We start from the raw sequence: 22,700 nt of genomic DNA, 5'->3' as shown, positions 1-22,700 counted from the left end.
GGGGGACGGCTGCAGTGGCTGCAGGGGTGACGGCAGCAGAGATGGGAGTCCGGTGTTTACTATGTGTCAAGCGCCACGGCAGCTCAGGGGGGCGTGACCTGTCACTGATACCGGCCAACCCATGTCTCCACCCATACATTCGGTGGAGACATATTACGCCAGTACCGAGTGGGGGCCTATATGGGCATTATTACTGAGTGGGGACCAATATGGGCATTATTGCTGAGTGTAATGGTGGCCTATATGTGGTAATATTACTGGGTGGAGGCCTGTATGGCACATTATTATTGAGTGGGGGCCTGTGAGGGGCATTATTACTGGGTAGTGGCCTATATGAGGCATTATTACTGGGTGGGGCCTGTGAGGGGCATTATTACTGGGTAGTGGCCTATATGAGGCATTATTACTGGGTGGGGCCTGTGAGGGGCATTATTACTGGGTAGTGGCCTATATGAGGCATTATTACTGGGTGGGGCCTGTGAGGGGCATTATTACTGGGTGGTGGCCTATACGGTGTGGTATTACTGAGTGAGGCATAAGAGGAGCATTATTACTGGATGCGGGCCTATATGGAGAATTATTATTGAGTGGGGGCCAATATGGGGCATTCTTATTGAGTGGGGACATAAAAACACAGCACCGTTAACAAAAAAAAGAAAAATGTTAGGGGTCTTTGAAAGTGACAATAAAAAAGTTTTTTTGTTCTTTTTTGTGTGAAAAAGTTGCAAAAGCAATATAGAAATTTGGTATTGACATTATCGTACTGAGCGGCAGAATTAATTTCACACATTATTTATACTGCAGAGTAAATGCCTTTAAAAATAAAAAACATGCCAGTGTAGCGTCCCGAAGTACGTATATCTGGCCCCTCCATAACTGTCATACATGTCATATCTTCAATGTGGATGCTCTGTGCAGATTGTGCACAGCTGCAGTATGTAAGAGGTTAATGTCTGGGATATGTCTGCAAATTGTAACTAATTGTCCTGTCACGCGGGTATGTAAGGTATAAATAGGAGTGTAAGATGAGTTTGAAAAGGTTCCATTTTTCTTCAATGGTAGTGTGTGGGGAGAGAGTGCCGGCCGCATGGGGGTACCTTCAACCCTCATGTGGTGAAAAATGGAAGCTAAGGAGAGGTACCCTTGTGTTTCAACTCCAGGACCCCTACCGAGAGTGAGAGAAGCAGCCGCTGTGCAGTGTCTAAGTATCCACCTGCAAGTGAGTGTCAGTGGAGTGTTGTGTCCTCCTCTGGTGTGTCTGTCCAGGAGCGAAGTCATACAGATAACTAAGACTGTAGGCCCAGTGTCATCCTGTGTCTTGGAGTGTGTGTCCAGGAGCGGAGTCATACAGATAACTAAGACTGTAGGCCCAGTGTCATACTGTGTCCTGGACTGTGTGTGTCCAGGAGCGAAGTCATACAGATAACTAAGACTGTAGGCCCAGTGTCATCCTGTGTCCTGGACTGTGTGTGTCCAGGAGCGAAGTCATACAGATAACTAAGACTGTAGGCCCAGTGTCATCCTGTGTCTCGGAGTGTGTGTCCAGGAGCGGAATCATACAGATAACTAAGACTGTAGGCCCGGTGTCATCCTGTGTCCCGGACTGTGTGTATCCAGAAGCGGAGTCATACAGATAACTAAGACTGTAGGCCCAGTGTCATCCTGTGTCCCGGACTGTGTGTATCCAGAAGCGGAGTCATACAGATAACTAAGACTGTAGGCCCAGTGTCATCCTGTGTCCCGGACTGTGTGCATCCAGAAGCGGAGTCATACAGATAACTAAGACTGTAGGCCCAGTCACTCTGCCTACGTTGTACAGCTGACCTATTATTGAGCTTTAGATTAGGTACCAGTATTACTGGATCCTCTGTTATCCTTATTAGGAACGTTCCATCTGCTAGATATCATTTTCTGAGCACGTTATCACAAGCTCTGCGTCTGGTCAAATCTCCTACAAAAGAGGCAATTTATTGTCTCTTTTTTTGCTGACCATCCACAGCAGTAGCAGTAATTTATGTTGCCATATGGCGCTTTAAACATACTTGTAGCCAAGTATAGGACATCAATTTAAAGGGGTTGTCCCGCGCCGAAACGTTTGTTTTTTTTTCAATAGCCCCCCCCGTTTGGCGCGAGACAAACCCGATGCAGGGGTTTAAAAAAAAAAACGGATAGTACTTACCCGAATCCCCGCGCTGCGGTGACTTCTTACTTACCTTGCGAAGATGGCCGCCGGGATCTTCACCCACGGTGGACCGCAGGTCTTCTCCCATGGTGCACCGTGGGCTCTGTGCGTTCCATTGCCGATTCCAGCCTCCTGATTGGCTGGAATCGGCACACGTGACGGGGCGGAGCTACAAGGAGCAGCTCTCCGGCACAAGCGGCCCCATTCGGAAGGGAGAAGACCGGACTGCGCAAGCACGTCTAATCGGGAGATTAGACGCTGAAATTAGACGGCTCCATGGCGACGGGGACGCCAGCAACGGAACAGGTAAGTGAATAACTTCTGTATGGCTCATAATTAATGCACAATGTATATTACAAAGTGCATTAATATGGCCATACAGAAGTGTATACCCCCACTTGCTGCCGCGGGACAACCCCTTTAAGCGGCACTCTCTGTGATCATTCCTAAGCACATACACTCATTTATTGGGTGCGGGTATTCCGTCTCCATCAGTTAATACACGACAGGAATTATTAATTCAGCTATTCTTTAAGCTTTGAGAGTTATATATGACAACATCTGGCCAACTGGGCAACTACCCTGTTTCCCTGAAAATAAGACATAGCATGATTTTCCAGAATTTTTGAGGATGCAAAATGATTTTTCAGGCTTTTTGAGGATGCTTGAATTATAAGCCCTGCTCCAAAATTAAGCCCTGCTAACAGTCAATTAAAAAAGTCAATGTAAATAGTGTCCAGGCAGCTATACATGTAAAAAAGTTAAACCTTTTTGAACAAAAATTAATATAAGACACTGTCTTATTTTCAGGGAAACACGGTAGCTCCTGATGAACTGTTTGCAATACGAACAGGGAAACACGTTGAGCAATTTATTTATAAACAATGAACTCCGCTTTGAACATTGTCTCAAGCAAACCTCTCAGCTCTTAAGTATATCTATAAAAAAAAATATATATATATATATAGATAGAGAGAGAGAGAATGCACCCTATGCCAGAGGCGTAACTTGAAGCTTCCGGGCCCCGATGCAAAACTTGTAACAGGGCCCCCAACTATAATGCTTTATTCATACTACTGGGCTCCTTATATGGAGAAGAGAGGCCTTATGGGCCCCCTAAGGCTCCTGGGCCCGGGTGCAACCGCATCCCCTGCATCCCTTATAGTTATGCCTCTTCCCTATGCATATCCTGATAGTAAAATATTAGTACCTCTAAAAAAAATTCTTTCTCTTGATCTATAAGGGATCTCTGGTAGCCCACAGCTGGACCCGTTAGGAGGCCTATCAGCCTCGATCGAGACACGATTATGTTCACCGTGATCCGGTTGTTGTTCTCTCTGGTCACATCTCAGGTGATGTGTGTATGCCATTGAACACTGGGACATTTATGGTAACCTATCTCCCAAGGTGTAACTTACCTCTAGATGTACTGTTCTTTAGTCCTTGTACATCCCACATGTGACTACTATTCATTTAGGTACAACTCCATCATCTAGTGGGGACAGTCTATCTTGTAAAACCCCTTATATTACGGAAGGCTGATAATCCAGTACCGCCTTGATAATTGTGTCTTGTCGTTGTTCGTATGTTTGTTCGCCCAGAGTTTTAATTGATTCCAATAGTTTTGTTTTTAGTCTATATCTGTGAAGGGCTTGATACATATTATATACACTTTCCTACCTCTGTGATTTCTGACTTCCCATCTTTGCTGTAACCCCACGCAGGCGCCGCAGCAAACCTACCACGATGTGGTGTTTCATATTGAAAACTATGGGAAACACTTGCTGGTCCTCCGACACGTGTGAAATGAGCACCGGAGGATCGGCATTTCAGAGAAGTGATGCGAGGCGTATGAAATCGCCTTGCATCCACAGTAAAAACACACGTTGACAAGTGCAATACCGGACAGGGTTTCATGGCCCAACATCGTGCTCGCCTGTGTGAATATAGCCTCAGGAAGAGCAGAGGGTGATGACCTCATCTGATTTGCATCACATTGTTGACTCATGTTCAGTCTATGATCTATTAGTATACCCAAGTCTTTTTCACTTGTGCTGCTGCTTAGCCCAATTCCTCCCATTCTGTATGTGCTTTCTTCATTTTTCTTGCCCAGATGTAGGACTTTGCTTTCTCCTTGCTAAATACCATTATGTTAGTCGCCGCCCACTGGTCAAGCTTTTCTAGATCTTTTTGAAGCTTCTCTGTATAATAGTGTAAATGTAAAATGGCACTATACGGTGGTATTACTTGGACATTACTGCTATGTTAGCACTTTATGGCAGTGTTATTTGGTCCCAGTGTGATTGTATAGTAGTGTGAAAGTATAATGGAACTCTATGGTAGCATTATTTGCACATCATACAGCACCACTATGTTAGTACTGTATGCCAGTATCATTTGATCCCTGTGTGACTATGTAGTATTATGGAGGTATAATGGCAATGTATGGTGGTATTTGTTGAATATTATATGGCGTTGCTACATTAGCACTATATGGCAGTAACACTTTATTCCTGTATGGCTGAATAGTAGTGTGGAGTTATAATGGAACTATATGGTGCTATTACTTGAACACTATACAGTACTGTTATGTTACCACTGTAAGGTGGTACCAATTGAGCCCTGTGTTCCTGTATAGTAGTGTTGCAGTATAGTGGCACTATATGGTGGTATTACGTGGACATCATACAGCACTGCATGGCATTATTTATTTGATCTCTGTGTAACTGTATAGTAGTGTGGAGGAGGTGTAATGGCACAATACGGTGGTATTACTTGGACTGTATCAGCACTGTATGGCAGTATCATTTAATCCCTGTGTGATGGTATAATAGTGTGCAGGTAGAATGGAATTACTTGGATATTATATGGCACTACTACATTAACACTATATGGCAGTATAATTTGGACCCCGTGTGGCTGTATAGTAGTGTGCAGGTATAATGGCCCTATACAGTACAACGACTTGGACATTATATGGCTCGACTATGTTAGCACTGTATGGCGGTAAGAGAAAATCCTATATAAGTAAATAGAGCCATATAACATAATGGGTTCTCTTCCCCTGTGATTTCCAGGCACCGCACAACACACAGAAGTCACCCGCGTAAGGGCGCCCCATAACCTGTGATTTCGCCTGCAGGTTCACTACATTCTGCGTGTGAAAATCGCATGTGGTTTAATAGAAACAGTTAAAAATCCCATCGCTCTCACCTGAAACCTACATATACAAGCGAGAGCAATGTGAACGCAGTACAATATCACCCCCCATAGGTAATAAAGGGCGAGTTTTTAAAAGGATTTGCAGAAAAATAATCCAGACTGTGATTCCTCCAGACTGCAGCATCGCTTCTATGTTCGTGACGCACAATACAATCCGGCATGTAAATTCAGCCTTAGTTCTTAGAAATTGGCGCCGCTGTTAATTTCACACACAAATTAATTTGAAAACAGGGAAAATAACCCACTTTATTTACAAAGAATGTACATTGGGGCCACAAAACCTTTATAGGGTTAATTACAGCACGAACATACAAAGAAAAATACGAAGAAAGGGCGGACGTGCGACTCGTGTACTATACGGAGGGGCCACACAAAAACCTGCTGCGGACAACCATCTTCCAGGAGACTCGATACGTTATCGGCCGTAATCTTTTAGGCCCCTCCCCCATGGCCCATAATGCATCTGTGCTCTGTATGTTTAAAGCATAACTCCACTGCAAAACTCAATAAAAAGTGGAGCACTTTCACAAATCCTTTTTTTGGTGATGACTTTTGAGTTATTTTAAGTTATTTTCTCCAGTCACATCCGGAGCTGCTTTCAAAATTCTGCTGGATGCCCTTGGAAACAGGCAGGAGTTTAGCTCCACCCCATTGTCAGATTTGTGAGCATATTTTTAATTTTTATTCACACAGGCATAATTCTCCTCACTGTGTACAGCTGAATGCACACGGGCCATCAGATGCCTCACATGGGATGGGATATTCCACAGGACTTTTTAAAAATTTTTACTACTTTAGGGCTATTTCAGACTGCCGTATATCGGCTCGGTTTTCACACTGAGCCGATATACGGTGTCCTTGTCTGCAGGGGGGGGGGGGGAGGATGGAAGAGCCAGGAGCAGGAACTGAGCTCCCACCCCCTCTCCGCCCCTTGCCACTATTTGCAATAGAAGGGGGTGAGATGGGGGCGGAGTTAAGTCCCGCCGCTTAGCTCCTCCCCGCCCCTCCCATTGCAAATAGTGGCGAGGGGCAGGGAAGGGGCGGGAGCTCAGTTCCTGCTCCTGGCTCTTCCATCCCCCCCCCCCTGCAGACAAGGACACCGTATATCGACTCGGCGTGAAAACCGAGCCGATATACGGTCGTCTGAATCCACCCTTAGCACAATAAAAACACATTTTTAAAGAAAAAATATTGACTCTGCATCTCCGCATTCTAAGATCCATAACATTTTTTATTTTTCCTGTTTTTTTTGTAGGAAGAGTTCTATTTTTTATTGGCACCCGTTTGAGGTCCGTGTGACTTCTGGATGGTTTTTATTGAGTTTTTTGTGGGTGAAGTGAGCAAAAAATAGCGATTCTGGCATTGCCTTCTTAAAACTCTTTTTATAGTTTTCACCATGCAAGTTACATAGCAAAATATTTTCATCGTCTGGGCCGATACATACGTGGCCACACCTATCATGTGCTGCATTTAAAACATTTTTTGTAGGCTGCAAGGCTGGCGGCCATTCTGTTCATTTCCCCCTTAAATCATCACACTAATTATAATGTGACCATAATTCAGTGATGAGGAAACAGAAATACCAGCATTAAAACTTATAGAATGGCGCACGTATATGATATATGTTTGATGAGACCTTCATGTTAATGGGGGAGGGGCGGGGTTAATTAGCATAAATACGGGTACTTTCTATGTTCTTATTAATATTACTAGTACATTTAAAGGGGTTTTCAGCACTGCACTATTCATGGCCTTTACTCAGGATTTAGTATCAATAGTTGATCAGCGATGGGTCTGCCGCTCAGGATCCCATCGATCAGCTGATTGAAGGGACAGGGGCGCTCAGGTGAGCACTACTCTCACTTCAGTCCATAGCAGGCACAGCGCTCTACATTGTAAAGGTCTAGTATCACAGCTCAGTCCCACTTACTTGAATGGACGTGACCTCACCGGCCTGAATGGAGGCTGCACTGCTCACTTGAGCACCATGGCATTGGGGAATCCAAGCAGAGGATCCCACCAATCAACTACTGATGAGTTATCCTGAGCATGAGTCATCAATAGTGTAAACCCCTTTAATAGGACCCCCATCTAGGAGTCGGAGCGGAGAACACTTACAAAGAGTGTCTCTCTTTGTAGAGTTCAGGACATTTGTGCAATACATGAATTCCCTATTGATTGCAATTGGCACTGTGTAATACTTCATTTCTCCTGTGGGGGTGCTGTAGGAAAACTAAACACCTGCTGTTGGATTCTACCACATTCCGCAATAGGGGTGATCTCTGATCAGCTTATTGTTGAGGGACATCTTCTAACAGAAAACGTACATGCCATGCCATAAATCAGACTGGTGGGGGCCCCGATAACCAGAAGAATGACCCCCATTCGCAGCAGAGAGGTGTCCATGCATTTCCTTGTACATCCTGTTCAGTCCTGAATTCCCCTCATATACTGTGACATTTGCAAAAGCCACAAACTCCGCCTTGTATCCTCCATGCACCAAACAATGAAACCTCCTCTAGTACAAACCTGCATCTATCTCTCCGCAACATCCCAAATCCCTCCGATCCTACCACTAACACGGACACATCTGCTGCGAATGTTGGTTCGGCTCCTTAGACTCTTAGTGTAACACATTGTCTGCCGGACTATGCAAATACTCAACTGTAGCACGAGGCAAGTTAACGAGTGCTACATCCGAGTCAGGGCTCCGAGTCACCTGCATCCCCCCCCCCCCCCCCCCCACAGCTACAGAGGAAAATGACAAAATTCTGGCTGCCTGCAGCCACCACTAGGGGGAGCTGATTGCATATTCATTTATTATTGAGTTCAACGGGATCTATAGCAATCCTAAAACTATGAAATCCCAGCTTGGTGGTTCTACAAAGGATTGTGCTGGAACTGAAGAGAATGGCTGCCGCACGTGTAGCCTGTGAGAAATGACCTAGGATAGGCTGATTGTAGTTCTAGACCGGGGAAGGGGAGCCGCGAGCAGGTCTAGTGCTGTCCAGTCTGACAGGAAGTATGTTAGGCTCCGCTCCAACCTCACTTTCAGACCCGCCCCCTCCCCCAGGTCTAGATCTGCAATTCAACAGTCCTAGTTACATTCTATGACAGGTTTGTTACAGACTGCACGGACGGTGGCCATTTTTACATCCATTGCTGTGAGAAACCCGTCCCAGATTACAACTAGGATTGGTTGATTGCCGATATAAACCAGGGACAGGGAGGGGGTATGGGGGGGGCGGAGCCTAATATCACAGTGTTACTTCCTGTCAGGCTCAGTGCCCTTCAGTCTGATCTTAGGCCCCGCCTTCTCCTCCTCCTCCATGTCTGGAGCTGCAATCAGCTGTCTTCGTTACTTTCGATCTCACAGACTGTAGGGATGGAGGCCATTTTTAAAAATTCCTGCGAATGTAAAATCACTGAGGGACCCCTAAAGATCACTGGAGGAGTCCCAAACTCACCGTTGCGTAAGACTTTGATTGGAGTGGCAATGCACCCTGCAGCACCACTGAATGTCCATTGGAGATAGCCGAGCACGGCGTCCAACATGGCTACCGTTCTCGCTCCTACAAGGTTGTCATCCAGCTTTCCTAGGTGCCTGAACATTACATCTGACACGTTTTGCACTCATAACTTCATCCATGTATTGCTTATGCAACTCTTGACAATAGGGAACCTGGGAACCATCCCTTTAAGAGCTGTGATGGCAGCCATATTGGAGCTCCATAGAATTTTTGGTGTTTTTAAGGGATAAATGCTCCTTATTCGCAAAGTCAAAATGTACAGTTCCAGCCTCCTTATGAGCTTTGCTGGCATCTTGTGAAGGAGACGACGGCGACTGTCCAATCATGTAATACAAGACTCCGTGTAAACCCGCCCCTCAGATTCACTGTTGCAGAGATGATTCTGTTCCCCCATGTTCCTCCCTCGAGGTTCTGTGACATCCACTCTTTGGTCAATTTTCTTTCCAACAATGAGTATGCTGCATGAAATGTTGGGACACAATTTTCACAATGATTTAGCGAGCCGCCGTCGAGAGTACAACCGAAGAAACCCCGAATGGAGCAATGTAAGCATTCGCCAATCCCTGCAGTCCAATAATCATGTAGCGGCAGCCGGCTCTTACCGCTTTCCCAACGTTCTGGAAAAGAAAGCAAGGAGAAAAAAATCAGTTAACGTTGCAAACACTGCAGAAGGAGTCTTTCCTCAGACTGAACTGGCTGATAACAGGGAACAATAGACTGCATTCAACTGCACAATGAATAGTGATAAGAATAGACTTTTATTCCCTTTAAATGAATGCATGTATAAAATTCCCTAAGAAGATGAGCTGCATGCCAACCCACTCCCAATGACACCAGAGTTCTGAAAGCTTTTACTGAGTCCCCGCCCCCGAGGAACCCCGTTGCCAGCCATATAGCTTGTATTTGCACTCATTTTTCTTCTTTTATCACATGACATAAAATTTTGATGGTTTCTCTTTAAATGAGAATGCAGTAAGGTAATAACCTGAGGTGCTGCTGAGAAAACAACATGCTGATAACCCACACGCTTCCCTGTGTATGCTTGTTCTGTGCCAAAGGCAAATAAGCATTTACATGCTGTAACTATAAACTGCTTGCTATGCTCTGAGATGCCAAAGGGGGCCGTTATTGGGTGTTACAGTACCCCCAAATACACATTATGCCATAACAGTCACTCTATGTCAGCCACAATGTTCCCCTTAGGATAACTTCCCCATTGTCAGTCTCAGTGCCCCAACTGTTGAGCCATATTGCTCTTAGTGCCAAGCTACAGTACCCAAGTATTAGCCACATTACTCCCAACGTCAAGCTCCATTGCCGCTAGTGTCCACCACAATGCCACTAGTGTCAGCCTCAGTGCTCCAACTGTTGAGTCATATTGCCAGTGTCAATTAGTATTCCTGTAATGTCAAGCTATAGTGTCCCCAATGGTAGCCACATTGCCTCCAGTGTTGATTAGTATTTGCCATAATGTCAAGCTGTACTGCCCTGCTGTTGGCCACGTTGCCCTATTGTTACTCAGTCCCCTAGTGTCAGCCTCAATGCCCCAACTGTTGAGCCATACTGCTCCTAATGCCAAGCCACAGTGCCCAAGTGGCAGCCACATTACCTTCAATGTCAAGCAGTATTCCCTCTCATGCCACGCTGCATCACCCCTAGTGTCAGCCTCAGTGGCCCAACTGTTGAACAAAATTGCCCTTCAGTATTATAACTGCCAGTTGAATTAACCTGTGATGCAGAAGGATAATGGTGGCTGCACAGGAGCTCTGTGATAAATACTGTAGGGATCATTGGGGTTATTTACAGCATGATATCATGAAGTGCAAACAGAGGTGAATCTTCACTGTGGTAGTTATTGAAGCAAGCCTTGTGCCTGCCACAGTGATCATAAGGAGCCTGCCACAATGCATCTACAATAATGCCCTCTACATTGCACAAAAAGTGCCTACCACAGTGCCAGTATAATAGTACCTGCCACAGTGTACACAAGGTGCCTTCCACGGTGCTTTCCACAGTCCATCTATAATAGTGCCCTCTACATTGTAGAAAAAGTGCCTTCCACAGTGCCAGTATAATAGTACCTGGCACAGTGTACACAAGGTGCCTTCCACAGTGCCTCTATAGTTAGAACTATAAGTCTTCCATAATGACTCTATAATAGTGCCCTCCACAGTGTATTTAAAGTGCCTTCCATAGTGCCTATTTAACGTTTGCCTGCCACGCTGTTCACAATGTGCCTGCCAGAGTGCCTCTACGGTATAATTCTTCCTTCAAGTGCTTACAAGATGCCTTCTACAAAAAGTGGTTTCCATAATGCTGCTATAATAGTGCCTTCCAATGTTCACAAAGTGCCTGCGACGGTGCTGCATAGATGTGTTAGTCACAGTGACAATATATTACAGGCGGTCATATTTCCACAGTAAACCATGCCACGTGGAGGATATGTTGGTATAACACAGCTGGGCCAACCAGAAAGAACAAGTTATCCCCGCCCTGGATAACTAGTATTGCTATGTAGTTGGCGGCCCCAGGTGCCGTGTACCTCCTCCCAAACTGCACTGCTGTACCCCAGGACCTCAGAATGCCACTTTCACTTTCTTGCTGAGCTTGTTTTGCAACATTCTCCACTACAAGGTATAATCATCTGTACTCATGTCTGCAGAGGAAGAAGCGTGACATCGAGGAATCTCCACGTTATACACAGTTACTCAGTGCAGCTGGTGCTCTTACCTGCAGGAAGAATGTACAAGGAATAAGGCGCCCCCTATTGTTCATAATAGGAATACAGATAGTCCCCAACATACGAACATCCGAGTTGTGAATTTCGGTACATACAAACAAGGTCGTCCTCAAGCGCCTAAGGCTAATTCGCATGGCGGCAGAGTGGTGGCAGCAGCGAGCAGGAGCCGCGCCTGGCGCAAACAGTAGCTCTTTCTTACCGTACCCACGTTGTTTCAGTACAACGAGTGTTGTGAACTCCAAACATGTTGGGTGCCAAGCGTAAAGGAAGTGGTTGATAGGGGCTAAAAGAAATTAATATATGTTGCTTAGCAATCCATTTGAATCAATAAGGCTGAATACTGCAAAATATTTAATGTGTAAAAGGACTCATGACTGTTTTGAGGAAGAAGCCTGTGGTTTTCTGTCTACACTGAAGGTCTACGCCTGACCTGAATGGAATCAGGAAGTTCACCAGAGCAGATGTCCCTTATTCTGTCAAGAGATGGCTTGACCACAGAGAGTCATCAGCAGTTTCTTTTTGAAGAATATGCTTGTCTAAGTAATATGTGTTTGTCTAAAGTCATATGTTAAGGCATAAGTTTTTGTCAAATGTAAAATCACGAGTTTTTCCCTGTTTAACCACAAGTCCCATCCTGCGAGAGGGGCTGGCTATAAAAACCAAGACGATGCAAATAATAAACTCAGAGCTCATTGCTTCAAACCATATACTGTGTGTATAGGTCTATGCATGGTCTCTCAGGAGCGCTCCTACCTAGGTCAATTTGGAACCGGACAACATCACTGACCAGTCTGTTTGAACAGGCTTACCCCCGACAGTTTTTGGCGCCCAACTAGGGGGTGGGGCTTATCTTTACGGGACATCGCAACCAGTAGACTGAAACAAACTCCTGGCCCGTTGACGTGGACACTGGATCCTGAGACCCCAGACTGAAAACACCGGTGTAAAGGTAAGAGCTTGTCTTACTATTATACAGTCTGGATTCTTTAGATCTGTGTGTCTCTAACGGACTAGAGGTTAGTTGTTGCCTGTTTCCTATATTTTCTGCCCCGTCCATATTTTAGAGTGAATAAGTTCATTTAACTGTCCTAGACGGAAGAACTCACTCATTGGGACTTAAAGAGTCATGTTGTCTGTATTGGAGATTGAAATAATTGTTATTGTTATAGTCTCATTTCTGGCAGTCATATTGTTACTCTGGATCTGTTATAATATTACTAAAAGTTCCCTAAGAGGCGAAGTCTGGTCTCCCCTGAATCCTAGTGTTTGAAGTTGACCACGTTTTAGTTCTGTAAATCTATTCCGGGACAGGGAACTGTGTGTTCCCAGATAATCTCAGTGATTATCTTAGTTTACTGTGTGAAATATACGTCCTGTATACTTAGTGAAGAATAGTCGGAAGTGGTCAAGATGGGGTCTGAACAATCTAAGATATATCAGACTCCTATTGAAATAATTAAAGATAGAGAAGGGGAGGACATTTGCAGACAAGCCTATAAAGTTTACAAACGTATAGGCCTCAAGAAGGCGGGAACATTCAATTATGAATTTTGGTCACAATATGAGGATAAGCATAGAAAGGAAATAAGAAATAAGGGTTTGGAAAAGGGCATGAAGGCCATCCTGGACTGCTCTAAAACAGCAGAAGACGAACACTGGGACTCCGAGTCCCGAGGCGAGGGCATTTTAGTTTATTGTCCTATGGCCCGGCCACCAATAGACGTTCCCATGGAAACCCCTACGGTTCCATTAGCCCCTCCTGTCGTCCCGGCCGCTCCACCAATGTCTCCTAATAATCCCTTTAATTCTCTGTATCCCAATTTGCCGCCCCTGCCCCCTACGTATCCACAGGCTACTGCCCAGATGGATACACCTCCCTACAACCCTCAATCAGGATCCCCGGGCCCTGAAGTAAATAGAGGTCCGGCTTGGGATTGTCCACGTTGTGGTCAACAGAATGCCTGTTTTAGAGAACTCTGTACGGTATGTGGGACTCCATGTCCCAGGGACCAGTGTAGACAACCGGTTCCCTTGTTCCCCGTTACAACCTCCACTACCCATTATAGAGAACCAAACAGACCGAGTCCACCATTGGGCACGGTCAGACAAGAGGACACCGACAGACCATCGTCTTCTAATGACAGACCCCAGGCGGGAGACCCGTAAGTGTTATAACTGCGGGAAGACTGGACACTTGGCCCGTAATTGTAGGGCCCCTAAACGCCCTAGACAGAACATGTCAGACGAAAGGGGGCAACAGGGAAGTACGGCCAATACCACATCATCCCGCCCACAGGGAAACAACGGGTATACCAATTACCAATGAAGGTCTGGCACTCCTTCCCCCGTGTCCCTTATAGTTACTGACACACGTGGACCACAAATTTTCAGCCTCTAAAAATCCAGGGGAAGGAGGTGCCCTTTTTAATTGACACAGGGGCCACTAAAACATGTGTCAGTACCTCACAAGTCAATGACCTTAGTATTCCCCTCTCAGACTCCATAGCCATAGCCGTTGGAGTGTCCGGTGAACCAACACCCATGCGTGAGACCGAGCCCATAGAAGTCTCCTTTCAAGGGTCACGAGTCCTCACTCGCTTCCTGGTGTCACCCGCTGGGGATTGCATCATGGGAACCGATGTGATGGGACCCCTGGGGTGCTGTATTCAGCTCCATCCTTCCGGTGAGGCTCATGTCAGTACCTCTGCGGCCGACCACCAGGTATTCTGTCTCATGGCAGCAGACTTGGTCACTCCGCCTCCTTCATGTACTGTATATGTGTTGACCCCAGAAGATACACAGGTTCTCTCAGCAGTACCAGAGACCCTATGGGCAAAAGGGAAGACAGACTTGGGCCATCTCCACGTACCCCCAGTCATGGTGCATCTCAAAGATGGGGAAAAAGCTCCCATGATTCGCCAGTATCCCCTAGCCATGGCACAGGAAGACGCAATAGCCTCCACTATTACAGAGTTATGTGCCTTGAATGCTTTAAAACCTTGCGTCTCACCTGCTAACACGCCACTCTTCCCGGTTAAAAAGAAAGGCAAGAAAGGCGAACCTGATACCTACCGGATGGTTCACGATCTAAGAGAAATCAATAAGGTGACCATCCTAGAGACACCTCTAGTTCCCAATCCCTACACTCTGTTGTCCACCATACCCTCCGGAACCTGTTGGTACACCCTGGTCGATCTTACCAATGCCTTCTTTTCTGTCCCGCTACACCCCGATTGCCAGTACCTGTTTGCCTTCACGTTCCGAGGAAAACAGTACTGCTGGACTGTCCTACCACAAGGGGCACAAAACAGCCCAAATCAATTCACCCGATGTATGAGGCTTGTACTTGATGCATGGATGGTCCCACCAGGTGTGGCCCTGCTTCAGTATGTTGATGATCTCCTACTGTGTGCACCGGACAGACCTGCCTGCGTTGCGGCCTCACTCAGCCTCCTTTGTTTTCTTGCAGACAGCGGGTGTAAAGCCAGTAAAGACAAATTACAGTTTTGCAAATCTCATGTTGTGTTTCTTGGTCACTGCCTAGGTCCTGGTACAAAACACCTCACGCCAGAACGTACCAAGGTGGTGGAGGACATGCCACTCCCCGCCTCCCATGCTCAGTTGCGGACATTTCTGGGGTTAGTTTCATATTGTCGGCCGTGGATTCGCTCTGCCTCCATGACCATGCAGCCTCTGTACGACTGCCTGAGCTCGAAGCCATTTGCTTTGTCTCCGGAAGCCGAGTCAGCTTTTTACCAGCTGAAAATACAGATCACCAGCGCTCCGGCACTGGGTCTGCCTGACTATGACAAGCCGTTCCAAATGTACGTGACTGAGATGGCGGGACATGCTACTGCCGTCCTCACACAAGAGCATGGTGACAAAAAGCGCCCTGTAGCATACTACAGTGCACATCTTGACGCAGTAGCCAGGGGTTCACCCTCCTGTGTACGAGCAGTTCTGGCCGTACAAGCACTACTTGAGAAAGCTTCTGAGGTGGTCCTAGACTACCCTCTTGTGGTCCTCACGCCCCATGACGTACATGGAATTCTGACACAGGTGAGCCGTAGACATCTGTCTCTTGCTAGACAGATCAAAATGGAACTTGCAGTACACTCTTCATCCAATGTCTCATTTCAACGTTGCACAACTTTGAATCCGGCCACCTTACTGCCATTAGGTGACACTGATTCAAATGGGGGAGTAAGCACAGGGGATCAACTTTTTGTCAATTCCCTAGGCGAAGAGGAAGCTTTTGACACCGAGCACCAGCATGACTGTGCTGCTCTGATGGAGCAGGAGACAGCTGGATTTGCTCATGTCACAGATAAGCCACTCCTGAACCCCCACCTTGAAATGTTTGTGGATGGATCACGATACCAGAATGAGATGGGCAGATTTGTGACAGGGTTTGCTGTAGTGTCAATGAATGAAGTACTGATAGGCCGCGCCTTGCCCCCACATATGTCAGCACAGGAAGCGGAACTGTGCGCTCTGACCGAGGCCTGCAAATTAGCCCGGGGAGTCACTGCTAATATCTACACGGACTCCAGGTACGCGTTTGGCGTTGCGCATGACTATGGGCCGATTTGGCGCGCGCGGAGCTTCTTAACAGCTCAAGGCAGACCGATAAAGAATGGTGAGGCAGTAAGCAGTTTAATGTCAGCTATCATGCTCCCGAAGCAGGTAGCCATAATAAAGGTAAAAGCACACACCCAAGGGGACTCCTTGGAAAGCAGAGGCAATGAGAAGGCAGACGGAGCAGCTAAGGCTGCAGCCCTGCTGGACTGGAGGACACCCGTGTGCAGAGTTCAGACCAGGTCCTGCCCAGCGGAGGAGGATCCTGATCCCCCTGCCAAGGACCAGACCCTCTCTGTCCCACCACAGAAGGAGGTGGACCTACTCCCCTCAGGGCAAGAGCAGGAGCGCTGGGCAAGTGCAGGGGCAGTAAAAGGAAATGAAGGTTGGATGATGGGTTCCCGTATGTGTTTACCTGCGGCTGCCTATCCTAGTATGGCCCTTTTGGCTCATGGAAAGGTGCACGCTTCTCGTAATGCCATGGTAGCCCTGGTGGAGAAAATGTGGTACGCTCCAGGATTTGACAGGATGGCAAAGGCATATGTCAAGGCTTGTGAAATCTGTGCACTACACAACCCCGGTCAAGTAGTAAAGACCCCTCGGAAGTGCACTCCGCGACCTTTGTACCCCTTCCAGAGACTGCAGATAGATTACATCCAGCTGCCCAGGTCAGGAAGGTATGAGTATGTCCTGGTATGCGTTGACCTCTTTTCTGGGTGGGCTGAGGCCTACGCGGTCCCGAAGGCCACCGCCCAGGCCACTGCAAAAAAACTTGTGTCAGAGTTAGTGTGCAGATTTGGGGTACCAGAGACCATTGAGAGCGACCGTGGTACTCATTTCACTGGTGAGGTAATGAAGGAAGTCATGTCCGCCTTAGGAGTAGAGCAGGCGTTCCACACCCCCTATCATCCGCAGAGCTCCGGAAAAGTGGAAAGACTCAATGGCACCCTCAAACTTAAGATACAGAAAGCCATGGTTGAAACAGGAAAACCTTGGCCAGAATGCCTACCTCTGGCCCTCTACTCAGTACGGACCACGCCAAATAGGAAAACAGGACTGTCTCCTTATGAGATTCTCTTTGGCTCCGTGCCTAGGTTAGGACTGTATCACCCACAAGCTCTATCCCTGGGTCATGATAAAGTTACTTCCTTTGTGCAGGACTTATGCCACAGACTAAAAATAACGCACGACCTAGTTTTCTCTTCTATTCCAGACCCTGATAGTTTGGAAGGATCCCACTCTCTGAATCCCGGAGATTGGGTGGTGGTAAAGAGACACGTCAGAAAGACTTTGGAATCTCGCTTTGACGGACCATACCAGGTACTGTTAACCACTCCCACCTCGGTCAAGCTAGAAGGCAAACCCACTTGGATCCATGCCTCACACTGCAAGAAAGTTCCAACGCCTCAGCACCACGAGGGGGGTGGAGAATAAGCCCAACCCAGGGTGGGGGAGGGGGATGGCAACCTGGACACCAGCATTGATAGTCTGGATAGGTGTATTATTTACCCTTTGTCTTCTTGGACTACTCTCTTTTCGGGACAATTCCTCACCAACTGTCGATGTAAGAAGAAGATGGACTGTTTGGGCGGAAGGACACCCCAACATGTGGGAATACTTTGCAAAAGATGTACTAAATATCTCCCACATGTGCATGCCCAACCTTCGGAGTGGGGAAGATATTTTACGGACTTGCTTACTGTCTATCCCCACTCCAATAAAGACACTTCGCGATATATATTCAATAGTGCATAACGATAGTGATGTGGAGGAGAGCAATGTTATTCAGGAAAATACCTTTCTTAATGTATATGAATATTGTCCCCATTGTGATGCGGTCGAACATACACTTTGGTCAAATATGACTCGTTTCCGGGTCAGGAATGTCGCTCCGGCTGAGGTATGCTATAACTTCACGTGTAATAAAGAACATATGGGAGGTTGTGCGCAGAGAACCAGGGTGACTAGTGATTCCCAGAGACTCTGTAATCGCACAGTCAAGCAATGTAGAAAGGTACAGACTCCTATGCTCTGTAACCACACAGTCCGAAGCCCCAGCCATTTTAGGCACGTCAAATTACCATTAGGCTGGGTCCTGTCCTGCGGTAACCTGACTTACACATATATTCCAGCTAACCTGACCGGAGGTCCCTGCTCCCTAGCTAGATTAAGTATACTAATGTACCAAAAACCTAATAGCCCACAACTCACCAACAGACAAAAGAGGGAGGTAGAAGGACTGGATAGCAACTGTGAAGGACCACCCACTCTACTTAGCTACACAGAACATACGGCGGTTCCTTCCAGTCTTGTCACTAGGTAGTGTAGGGTCAGGGTGAGGCGACCTGGACGTGTTCACCATTAGGACTATCTCTAGGAGGGACATTGGTGTGGGTGAAGATTAGGGAGTCCCACGCCGTGCGTACCTGTGCACGCTACTAATATTGTAACATCATACTAGAAGCGAGAAGAGAGACCCCTGGTGGTAGTTTTGATCTACACGTGTACATTGACGTCATAGGATAGCCAAGGGGGGTACCTGACGAGTTTTAAAAAAAATAGAGACCAAGTTAAAACTAGATTCGAGTCCATTTTCCTGGTCATTATGGTAAATAAACGTTGATTGGATTAATTATGTTTATTATAATTAGCAGCGGTTTATAAATTATACTAGAGACGCCTTATAGGGACTAGTCGACCAATAGGACCTACCTCGACTATGACTTTTCAAAATAGCTACTAGCATAAAACAGGATAAAGACCAGGGATGGTTTAGCTTTCTTAACCCTACAAATTGGTTCTCTGGTCTGGGAGGATGGTTCATGGGAATTCTACAGAGTATGGTACAGATAATTGTCATGCTGTTGTGTATATATATAGTAATCAAAGTCATAATCTCTTGTGTGGGCAAATGTACGGCAAAAGCATTTTCAGCCCCTGTGTAGGCCGACCCCTGCTGGATGAAGGCAGACATACTGTCCAGGGACCTGACTAGGCCGTCAGCGCCATCGGGCGATAGAACTGGACCCTGCGTGTGTCTTCCTGATGTCCAAAATGGGGGAATGATAGGGGCTAAAAGAAATTAATATATGTTGCTTAGCAATCCATTTGAATCAATAAGGCTGAATACTGCAAAATATTTAATGTGTAAAAGGACTCATGACTGTTTTGAGGAAGAAGCCTGTGGTTTTCTGTCTACACTGAAGGTCTACGCCTGACCTGAATGGAATCAGGAAGTTCACCAGAGCAGATGTCCCTTATTCTGTCAAGAGATGGCTTGACCACAGAGAGTCATCAGCAGTTTCTTTTTGAAGAATATGCTTGTCTAAGTAATATGTGTTTGTCTAAAGTCATATGTTAAGGCATAAGTTTTTGTCAAATGTAAAATCACGAGTTTTTCCCTGTTTAACCACAAGTCCCATCCTGCGAGAGGGGCTGGCTATAAAAACCAAGACGATGCAAATAATAAACTCAGAGCTCATTGCTTCAAACCATATACTGTGTGTATAGGTCTATGCATGGTCTCTCAGGAGCGCTCCTACCTAGGTCAATTTGGAACCGGACAACATCACTGACCAGTCTGTTTGAACAGGCTAACCCCCGACATGGTGATGCTGGAATTTCTAAAAAATGCCTGGCCATCACAATGCAAACAAAGGCTGACATCATAAAAAGAGTGGAGCGCGGTGAGAAGATGTTGCTCGCTCATACCAGATGAATCGTTCTACCATCGGTACCATTCTGAAGAGCAAGGAAAGGCTCATGGAACATGTGAGAAGTTCGGTGCCGATGCACTCCACTATTATTAGTAAGAAACATGGAAAAGTGATAGAAGAAATTGAAAATCTTCTGAGCATTTGGATGGAGGGTTGTCATCAGAAAAGAAAGCCACTAAGCTTAATGCTGATTCAAGAGAAGGCTTTAAGACTTTATGAAGATGTGAAGACAAAATATGGGGAAGAAGCAGCAGATGTGACCTTTACTGCAAGTCATGGATGGTATAACCACTTCAAGGCACGTAATAACCTCCATAACATAAAGGTGATAGGAGAGCAGCCCAGGAGTTCCCCGCTACCCTTAGGCCTCATGTCCACGGGGATAAAATCCGCAGCGTTTCTCCCGCACGCGGATCCGCGCCCCATAGGGATGCATTGGACATCCACAGATAGTTAAATACCTGCGGATGTCATTTTTCCCATCAGGTGTGGATCCGCGTGCGGGAAAAAATCCGGACATGCTCCATTTTCGTGCGGGTCTCCCGAGGGGACGGCTCCCGCAGGCTTCTATTGAAGCTGTTACCATGCAGGGCGGCTCAGGGTCCCGCGGTCAGTGCGCGCCACCCCTGGAGCCCTGACGTCGGGGCTCTCCCGGCGACGTGGAGCAGCTGGTGTGCGGTGGAGTGGGCATGTCCGCCCGTAGGGCGCCGCCCTCACTCCTCCACCTCTCTTGTGCAGTAGTAGGGGAGCTGGCTCCTCCCACTCACCGCCCCGGGGTGGAGTCTTTCGTTTATAAGGCTGGCAGTGACCTGAGCTCACTGCCAGTTATTGGTTCTGCTTCCATCTAGTCAGTCCCTAGTTGTCTGTCAGCTTCCTTCTAGTTACCTGTTGTTCAGTCTTTTTCCTGTTGGTCATTTCCATCTGCCTCCTCTGTCGGCACTCTGTTCCCCCATTAAGTAGTTTCATCTTGTCAGTCGCCAAGTCCCTAGCCAGCGCAGGGACCGCCGTCCAGTTGTCCGCCTGGGGTTAGCCAGGGCCGAGGCAAGTAGACAGGGGCAGTGGGGTGCGGGAAGTTCAGGGCACCCCACCTGGCGCTCGGGGGGTCAGAGTGCCGTAACATAATAACTGGCCCTTTAAACTGTTTTTTTTTCCATGGAGGCGATCAGCTCCCTCACAACCCAGCTGCAAGCCCTGGTGCCTGTGATCTAGGATTTGTCAGCTCGCATGGTGGCCCAGGAGCAGTGGGCGTTGTCGCAAAGGCGGGACGCCTCAACCAGTCCCGAACCCAAGTGCCCTCTTCCCGAGGTGTTCTCTGGGGAGAGGAACAAGTTTTTTGTTTTTCAACAGGCGTGTCAGTTGTTTTTTCGGATGCGCCCCCGTTCTTCCGGGTCGGAGGCCCAGAGGGTCGGGCTTATAATGTCCCTGCTGCGGGGCTTTTTCCATTCCCAAGGGTTCCCCCGCCCTGCAGTCGGTGGACTCCTTTTTCCAGGAACTCGGGGGTATCTTCGATGAACCGGACCGTGTGGGGTTGGCGGTTTCTCGGCTGTTGGCGTTGCATCAGGGGTCGCTGTGTGTGGAGGATTTTTGCTCCAATTTCAGACGCTATGCGGGTGACACTGCATGGAACGATAGTGCTCTAAAAGACGTTTTTCTGCAGGGTCTCTCGGACGCGGTTAAACTATTGATCTCCCATCCCGTTCCCGGGTCCTTAAAGGAGGCTATGGAGCTAGCGGTGAAGGCAGATAGGAGGCTCAGGGCTGGGAAGCAAGATAGACAGGTCCGTAGAGTCAGCGAGGTCGTTTGTCCTGTTCCCTCCTCTTCCGTACCAGTCTCTGTTCCCGAGCCAATGGAGGTGGACCCGCTGGACCCCAAAGAGCGACGCCGGATTCGTTTATGGCATCATCTCTGCCTCTACTGCGGGAAAGCTGGACATCAGGTGATAACTTGCCCCTGGAGGCCTCAGCGTCCACAGTCTGAATCGGCAGAAAGACTCCAAGTCCTAGGCGATTGCAGGGAGGATCGCCTAGGACTACAGGTACGTCCTAAACTTCTGGTACCTTGCCAGGTTAGATTCCGGACCTTCTCCCGCCTAGGGCAGGCGTTTATTGATTCCGTAGCAGCCGCTAACCTGATAAGCATGCGTTTCGTTGAGCCCCTGATGGCTGAATTTGTGGCGCTGAAGACGCCAATTCGTTTTACTAGCATTGATGCTACCCCTCTTGCTTCGGGCTTGGTACGATGGAGGACCCCAGTGTTACAGTTCACGGTGCGAGGTCGCCACTCGGAAGATCTATCATTCCTGGTGATGGAGAAAATGTCGGTAGACATGGTACTAGGGATGCTGTGGCTGGCGTTGCACAACCCCCAATTCGATTGGGCCACTGGGGAGCTGACCCAGTGGGGATCATCCTGCCATAGCCATCTTGCTCCCCTCTCTCTCTGCTCAGTTGATACCGCACTCAGTCCCCGAGGTCTGACTTCCCTTCCTACCCTGTCTGCCTGTCCTGCTGCTGATGTCGCCACCGATGTGCCGCAGGGGAGATGGAAGGAAAAGCAAAAGAATCTGGAAGTGGTGGGGTCTCGTATGCAGTTGCGTAGTGGAAAGTGTCTGTCTGTATCTGAGCCGTACAGGGTGGGACAGAAGGTGTACCGGTCCTCTGGAAATCGCAAAAGGAGGCTTTGCAGGGTGTTCCATAAGTCGTTATCGAAACCTTTTGTCCCTTCGGGCCAAG

At 47.5% G+C, this 22,700-nt stretch overlaps 1 protein-coding gene across 1 annotated transcript in view; it reads right to left on the bottom strand.

Annotated features, from left to right (window-relative positions):
- Positions 1-8,146: 8,146 nt before the first annotated feature.
- C3H1orf115 (chromosome 3 C1orf115 homolog) overlaps positions 8,147-22,700 on the bottom strand; it is a 28,219-nt gene continuing 13,665 nt past the window's right edge. The window contains exon 2 of the mRNA XM_066595099.1: positions 8,147-9,551. Coding sequence (XP_066451196.1) covers positions 9,429-9,551 — 123 coding nt within the window. The 3' untranslated portion in view covers positions 8,147-9,428. The remainder of the gene's footprint in view (positions 9,552-22,700) is intronic.

Source organism: Eleutherodactylus coqui, chromosome 3, assembly GCF_035609145.1.
Source record: "Eleutherodactylus coqui strain aEleCoq1 chromosome 3, aEleCoq1.hap1, whole genome shotgun sequence".
Lineage (NCBI taxonomy): Eukaryota > Metazoa > Chordata > Amphibia > Anura > Eleutherodactylidae > Eleutherodactylus > Eleutherodactylus coqui.
The sequence above is the reverse complement of the archived record's forward strand: the minus strand, read 5'-3'. Positions and strand labels throughout refer to the sequence as shown.